This window comes from Oncorhynchus gorbuscha, unplaced genomic scaffold (assembly GCF_021184085.1).
Source record: "Oncorhynchus gorbuscha isolate QuinsamMale2020 ecotype Even-year unplaced genomic scaffold, OgorEven_v1.0 Un_scaffold_1140, whole genome shotgun sequence".
Taxonomy (NCBI): Eukaryota; Metazoa; Chordata; class Actinopteri; order Salmoniformes; family Salmonidae; genus Oncorhynchus; species Oncorhynchus gorbuscha.
The window spans coordinates 177,187-185,011 of NW_025746009.1; the positions used below are offsets into that span (position 1 = coordinate 177,187).

General features: G+C 47.5%; 1 protein-coding gene across 1 annotated transcript in view; it reads left to right on the top strand.

The window, feature by feature from the left end:
- The window catches only part of LOC124021612 (homeobox protein Meis1-like), a 31,667-nt gene extending 27,719 nt beyond the window's left edge, over positions 1 to 3,948 (top strand). The window contains exon 7 of the mRNA XM_046336756.1: positions 3,746 to 3,948. Coding sequence (XP_046192712.1) covers positions 3,746 to 3,913 — 168 coding nt within the window. The 3' untranslated portion in view covers positions 3,914 to 3,948. The remainder of the gene's footprint in view (positions 1 to 3,745) is intronic.
- The last annotated feature ends 3,877 nt before the right edge of the window (positions 3,949 to 7,825 follow it).

Here is a 7,825-nt window from a genome sequence, read left to right on the forward strand (position 1 = left end):
AGGGGACTCTTCTCCAGGTTCATCTCTCTGTAGGTGATGGCTTTGTTATGGAAGGTTTGTGAATCGCTTCCTTTTAGGTGGTTGTAGAATTTTTAACGGCTCTTTTCTGGATTTTGATAATTAGTGGGTATCGGCCTAATTCTGCTCTGCATGCATTATTTGGTGTTTTACGTTGTACACGGAGGATATTTTTGCAGAATTCTGCGTGCAGAGTCCCATTTTGTGAAGTCTTGGTTGGTGAGCGGACCCCAGACCTCACAACCATAAAGGGCAATGGGCTCTGACTGATTCAAGTATTTTTAGCCAAATCCTAATTGGTATGTTGAAATTTATGTTTCTTTTGATGGCATAGAATGCCCTTCTTGCCTTGTCTCTCAGATCGTTCACAGCTTTGTGGAAGTTACCTGTGGCGCTGATGTTTAGGCCAAGGTATGTATAGTTTTTTGTGTGCTCTAGGGCAACAGTGTCTAGATGGAATTTGTATTTGTGGTCCTGGTGACTGGACCTTTTTTGGAACACCATTATTTTGGTCTTACTGAGATTTACTGTCAGGGCCCAGGTCTGACAGAATCTGTGCATAAGATCTAGGTGCTGCTGTAGGCCCTCCTTGGTTGGTGACAGAAGCACCAGATCATCAGCAAACAGCAGACATTTGACTTCGGATTCTAGTAGGGTGAGGCCGGGTGCTGCAGACTTTTCTAGTGCCCGCGCCAATTCGTTGATATATATGTTGAAGAGGGTGGGGCTTAAGCTGCATCCCTGTCTAACCCCACGACCCTGTGTGAAGAAATGTGTGTGTTTTTTGCCAATTTTAACTGCATACTTGTTGTTTGTGTACATGGATTTTATAATGTCATATGTTTTACCCCCAACACCACTTTCCATCAGTTTGTATAGCAGACCCTCATGCCAGATTGAGTCGAAGGCTTTTTTGAAATCAACAAAGCATGAGAAGACTTTGCCTTTGTTTTGGTTTGTTTGGTTGTCAATTAGGGTGTGCAGGGTGAATACATGGTCTGTTGTACGGTAATTTGGTAAAAAGCCAATTTGACATTTGCTCAGTACATTTACATTTGAGTCATTTAGCAGACGCTCTTATCCAGAGCGACTTAGTTGGTGCATTCATCTTAAGGTAGCTAGGTAGTAGATTGTTTTCATTGAGGAAATGTACGAGTCTGCTGTTAATAATAATGCAGAGGATTTTCCCAAGGTTACTGTTGACACATATTCCACGGTAGTTATTGGGGTCAAATTTGTCTCCACTTTTGTGGATTGGGGTGATCAGTCCTTGGTTCCAAATATTGGGGAAGATGCCAGAGCTAAGTATGATGTTAAAGAGTTTTAGTATAGCCAATTGGAATTTGTTGTCTGTATATTTGATCATTTCATTGAGGATACCATCGACACCACAGGCCTTTTTGGGTTGGAGGGTTTTTATTTTGTCCTGTAACTCATTCAATGTAATTGGAGAATCCAGTGGGTTCTGGTAGTCTTTAATAGTTGATTCTAAGATCTGTATTTGATCATGTATATGTTTTTGCTCTTTATTCTTTGTTATAGAACCAAAAAGATTGGAGAAGTGGTTTACCCATACATCTCCATTTTGGATAGATAATTCTTCGTGTTGTTGTTTGTTTAGTGTTTTCCAATTTTCCCAGAAGTGGTTAGAGTCTATGGATTCTTCAATTGCATTGAGCTTATTTCTGACATGCTGTTCCTTCTTTTTCCGTAGTGTATTTCTGTATTGTTTTAGTGATTCACCATAGTGAAGGCGTAGACTCAGGTTTTCTGGGTCTCTATGTTTTTGGTTGGACAGGTTTCTCAATTTCTTTCTTAGATTTTTGCATTCTTCATCAAACCATTTGTCATTATTGTTAATTTTCTTCGGTTTTCTATTTGAGATTTTTAGATTTGACAGGGAAGCTGAGAGGTCAAATATACTGTTAAGATTTTCTACTGCCAAGTTTACACCTTCACTATTACAGTGGAACGTTTTGCCCAGGAAATTGTCTAAAAGGGATTGAATTTGTTGTTGCCTAATTGTTTTTTGGTAGGTTTCCAAACTGCATTCCTTCCATCTATAGCATTTATTAATGTTACTCAGTTCCTTTGGCTTTGATGCCTCATGATTGAGTATTGCTCTGTTTAAGTAGACTGTGATTTTGCTGTGGTCTGATAGAGGTGTCAGTGGGCTGACTGTGAACGCTCTGAGAGACTCTGGGTTGAGGTCAGTGATAAAGTAGTCTACAGTACTACTGCCAAGAGATGAGCTATAGGTGTACCTACCATAGGAGTCCCCTCGAAGCCTACCGTTGACTATGTACATACCCAGCGTGCGACAGAGCTGCAGGAGTTGTGACCCGTTTTTGTTGGTTATGTTGTCCTGTAGACTGGCATATAGACTGTCCTGTAGACTGGCATATAGACTGTCCTGTAGACTGTCCTGTAGACTGGCATATATACGGTCCTGTAGACTGGCATATATACTGTCCTGTGGACTGTCCTGTAGACTGTCCTGTAGACTGGCATATAGACTGTCCTGTAGACAGTCCTGTCGATTGGCATATAGACTGTCCTGTGGACTGTCCTGTGGACTGTCCTGTGGACTGTCCTGTAGACTGTCCTGTAGACTGTCCTGTAGACTGTCCTGTGGACTGGCATATAGACGGTCCTGTAGACTGTCCTGTAGACGGTCCTGTAGACTGTCCTGTCGACTGGCATATAGACTGTCCTGTAGACTGTCCTGTAGACTGACATGTAGACTGTCCTGTAGACAGTCCTGTCGACTGGCATATAGACTGTCCTGTAGACTGTCCTGCAGACTGGCATATAGACTGTCATATAGACTGTCATATAGACTGTCCTGTAGACTGTCCTGTAGACTGGCATATAGACTGTCCTGTAGACTGGCATGTAGAATGTCCTGTAAACAGTCCTGGAGACTGTGTGTACAGTAGTAGAGTGTCCTGTAGACTTAGAGACTTCTAGACTATCCTGTAGACTGACTGTCCTCTCCTCCTCTCTTCTCGTAGACTTCTATACTACCCTGTAGACTGACTGTCCTCTCCTCTTCTCTTCTCACAGACTTCTAGACTACCCTGTAGACTGACTGTCCTCTCCTTTTTTCTTCTCACAGACTTCTAGATTACCCTGTAGACTGACTGTCCTCTTCTCTTCTCGTAGACTTCTAGAATACCCTGTAGACTGACTGTCCTCTCCTCTTCTCTTCTCACAGACTTCTAGACTACCATGTAGACTGACTGTCCTCTCCTCTTTTCTTCCCACAGACTTCTACACTACCCTGTAGACTGACTGTCCTCTCCTCTTCTCTTCTCACAGACTTCTAGACTACCCTGTAGACTGACTGTCCTCTCCTCCTCTCTTCTCGTAGACTTCTAGACTACCCTGTAGACTGACTGTCCTCTTCTCTTCTCGTAGACTTCTAGACTACCCTGTAGACTGACTGTCTTCTCCTCTTCTCTTCTCGTAGACTTCTAGACTACCCTGTAGACTGACTGTCCTCTCCTCCTCTCTTCTCGTAGACTTCTAGACTACCCTGTAGACTGACTGTCCTCTTCTCTTCTCGTAGACTTCTAGACTACCCTGTAGACTGACTGTCTTCTCCTCTTCTCTTCTAACAGACTTCTAGAATACCCTGTAGACTGACTGTCATCTCCTCTGCTCTTCTCGTAGACTTCTAGATTAGCCTGTAGACTGACTGTCCTCTCCTTTTCTCTTCTCGTAGACTTCCTGGAACAGAGAGCACGATGACACGGCATCCACGCGCTCCGGAGGCACACCTGGTCCGTCAAGCGGGGGACACACATCACACAGCGGGGACAACAGCAGCGAACAGGGTAAGACACACGGGACCACAGCAGAGAACAGGGTAAGACACACGGGACAACAGTAGAGAACAGGGTAAGACACACGGGACAACAGTAGAGAACAGGGTAAGACACACGGGACAACAGCAGAGAACAGGGTAAGACACACGGGACCACAGCAGAGAACAGGGTAAGACACACGGGACAACAGGGTAAGACACACGGGACAACAGTAGAGAACAGGGTAAGACACACGGGACAACAGTAGAGAACAGGGTAAGACACACGGGACAACAGCAGAGAACAGGGTAAGACACACGGGACAACAGGGTAAGACACACGGGACAACAGTAGAGAACAGGGTAAGACACACGGGACAACAGCAGAGAACAGGGTAAGACACACGGGACAACAGCAGAGAACAGGGTAAGACACACGGGACAACAGCAGAGAACAGGGTAAGACACACGGGACAACAGCAGAGAACAGGGTAAGACACACGGGACAACAGTAGAGAACAGGGTAAGACACACGGGACAACAGTAGAGAACAGGGTAAGACACACGGGACAACAGTAGAGAACAGGGTAAGACACACGGGACAACAGCAGAGAACAGGGTAAGACACACGGGACAACAGCAGAGAACAGGGTAAGACACACGGGACAACAGCAGAGAACAGGGTAAGACACACGGGACAACAGTAGAGAACAGGGTAAGACACACGGGACAACAGGGTAAGACACACGGGACAACAACAGAGAACAGGGTAAGACACACGGGACAACAGTAGAGAACAGGGTAAGACACACGGGACAACAGTAGAGAACAGGGTAAGACACACGGGACAACAGCAGAGAACAGGGTAAGACACACGGGACAACAGTAGAGAACAGGGTAAGACACACGGGACAACAGTAGAGAACAGGGTAAGACACACGGGACAACAGTAGAGAACAGGGTAAGACACACGGGACAACAGGGTAAGACACACGGGACAACAACAGAGAACAGGGTAAGACACACAGGACAACAGCAGAGAACAGGGTAAGACACACGGGACAACAGCAGAGAACAGGGTAAGACACACGGGACAACAGCAGAGAACAGGGTAAGACACACGGGACAACAGCAGAGAACAGGGTAAGACACGGGACAACAGCAGAGAACAGGGTAAGACACACGGGACAACAGCAGAGAACAGGGTAAGACACACGGGACAACAGCAGAGAACAGGGTAAGACACACGGGACAACAGCAGAGAACAGGGTAAGACACACAGGACAACAGCAGAGAACAGGGTAAGACACACGGGACAACAGCAGAGAACAGGGTAAGACACACGGGACAACAGCAGAGAACAGGGTAAGACACACGGGACAACAGCAGAGAACAGGGTAAGACACACGGGACAACAGCAGAGAACAGGGTAAGACACACGGGACAACAGCAGAGAACAGGGTAAGACACACGGGACAACAGCAGAGAACAGGGTAAGACACACGGGACAACAGTAGAGAACAGGGTAAGACACACGGGACAACAGCAGAGAACAGGGTAAGACACACAGGACAACAGTAGAGAACAGGGTAAGACACACGGGACAACAGTAGAGAACAGGGTAAGACACACGGGACAACAGTAGAGAACAGGGTAAGACACACGGGACAACAGTAGAGAACAGGGTAAGACACACGGGACAACAGTAGAGAACAGGGTAAGACACACGGGACAACAGTAGAGAACAGGGTAAGACACACGGGACAACAGCAGAGAACAGGGTAAGACACACGGGACAACAGCAGAGAACAGGGTAAGACACACGGGACAACAGCAGAGAACAGGGTAAGACACACGGGACAACAGCAGAGAACAGGGTAAGACACACGGGACAACAGTAGAGAACAGGGTAAGACACACGGGACAACAGCAGAGAACAGGGTAAGACACACGGGACAACAGTAGAGAACAGGGTAAGACACACGGGACAACAGGGTAAGACACACGGGACAACAACAGAGAACAGGGTAAGACACACAGGACAACAGCAGAGAACAGGGTAAGACACACGGGATAACAGCAGAGAACAGAGTAAGACACACGGGACAACAGCAGAGAACAGGGTAAGACACACGGGACAACAGTAGAGAACAGGGTAAGACACACGGGACAACAGGGTAAGACACACGGGACAACAGGGTAAGACACACGGGACAACAGTAGAGAACAGGGTAAGACACACGGGACAACAGCAGAGAACAGGGTAAAACACACGGGACAACAGTAGAGAACAGGGTAAGACACACGGGACAACAGTAGAGAACAGGGTAAGACACACGGGACAACAGTAGAGAACAGGGTAAGACACACAGGACAACAGTAGAGAACAGGGTAAGACACACAGGACAACAGTAGAGAACAGGGTAAGACACACGGGACAACAGTAGAGAACAGGGTAAGACACACAGGACAACAGTAGAGAACAGGGTAAGACACACGGGACAACAGTAGAGAACAGGGTAAGACACACAGGACAACAGTAGAGAACAGGGTAAGACACACAGGACAACAGTAGAGAACAGGGTAAGACACACGGGACAACAGTAGAGAACAGGGTAAGACACACGGGACAACAGTAGAGAACAGGGTAAGACACACAGGACAACAGTAGAGAACAGGGTAAGACACACGGGACAACAGTAGAGAACAGGGTAAGACACACGGGACAACAGCAGAGAACAGGGTAAGACACACGGGACAACAGCAGAGAACAGGGTAAGACACACGGGACAACAGCAGAGAACAGGGTAAGACACACGGGACAACAGCAGAGAACAGGGTAAGACACACGGGACAACAGCAGAGAACAGGGTAAGACACACGGGACAACAGTAGAGAACAGGGTAAGACACACGGGACAACAGTAGAGAACAGGGTAAGACACACAGGACAACAGTAGAGAACAGGGTAAGACACACGGGACAACAGTAGAGAACAGGGTAAGACACACGGGACCACAGCAGAGAACAGGGTAAGACACACGGGACAACAGCAGAGAACAGGGTAAGACACACGGGACAACAGTAGAGAACAGGGTAAGACACACGGGACAACAGTAGAGAACAGGGTAAGACACACGGGACAACAGCAGAGAACAGGGTAAGACACACGGGACAACAGGGTAAGACACACGGGACAACAGTAGAGAACAGGGTAAGACACACGGGACAACAGCAGAGAACAGGGTAAGACACACGGGACAACAGCAGAGAACAGGGTAAGACACACGGGACAACAGCAGAGAACAGGGTAAGACACACGGGACAACAGCAGAGAACAGGGTAAGACACACGGGACAACAGTAGAGAACAGGGTAAGACACACGGGACAACAGGGTAAGACACACGGGACAACAGTAGAGAACAGGGTAAGACACACGGGACAACAGCAGAGAACAGGGTAAGACACACGGGACAACAGCAGAGAACAGGGTAAGACACACGGGACAACAGTAGAGAACAGGGTAAGACACACGGGACAACAGTAGAGAACAGGGTAAGACACACGGGACAACAGGGTAAGACACACGGGACAACAACAGAGAACAGGGTAAGACACACTGGACAACAGTAGAGAACAGGGTAAGACACACGGGACAACAGCAGAGAACAGGGTAAGACACACGGGACAACAGTAGAGAACAGGGTAAGACACACGGGACAACAGCAGAGAACAGGGTAAGACACACGGGACAACAGTAGAGAACAGGGTAAGACACACGGGACAACAGGGTAAGACACACGGGACAACAACAGAGAACAGGGTAAGACACACAGGACAACAGCAGAGAACAGGGTAAGACACACGGGATAACAGCAGAGAACAGAGTAAGACACACGGGACAACAGCAGAGAACAGGGTAAGACACACGGGACAACAGCAGAGAACAGGGTAAGACACACGGGACAACAGCAGAGAACAGGGTAAGACACATGGGAC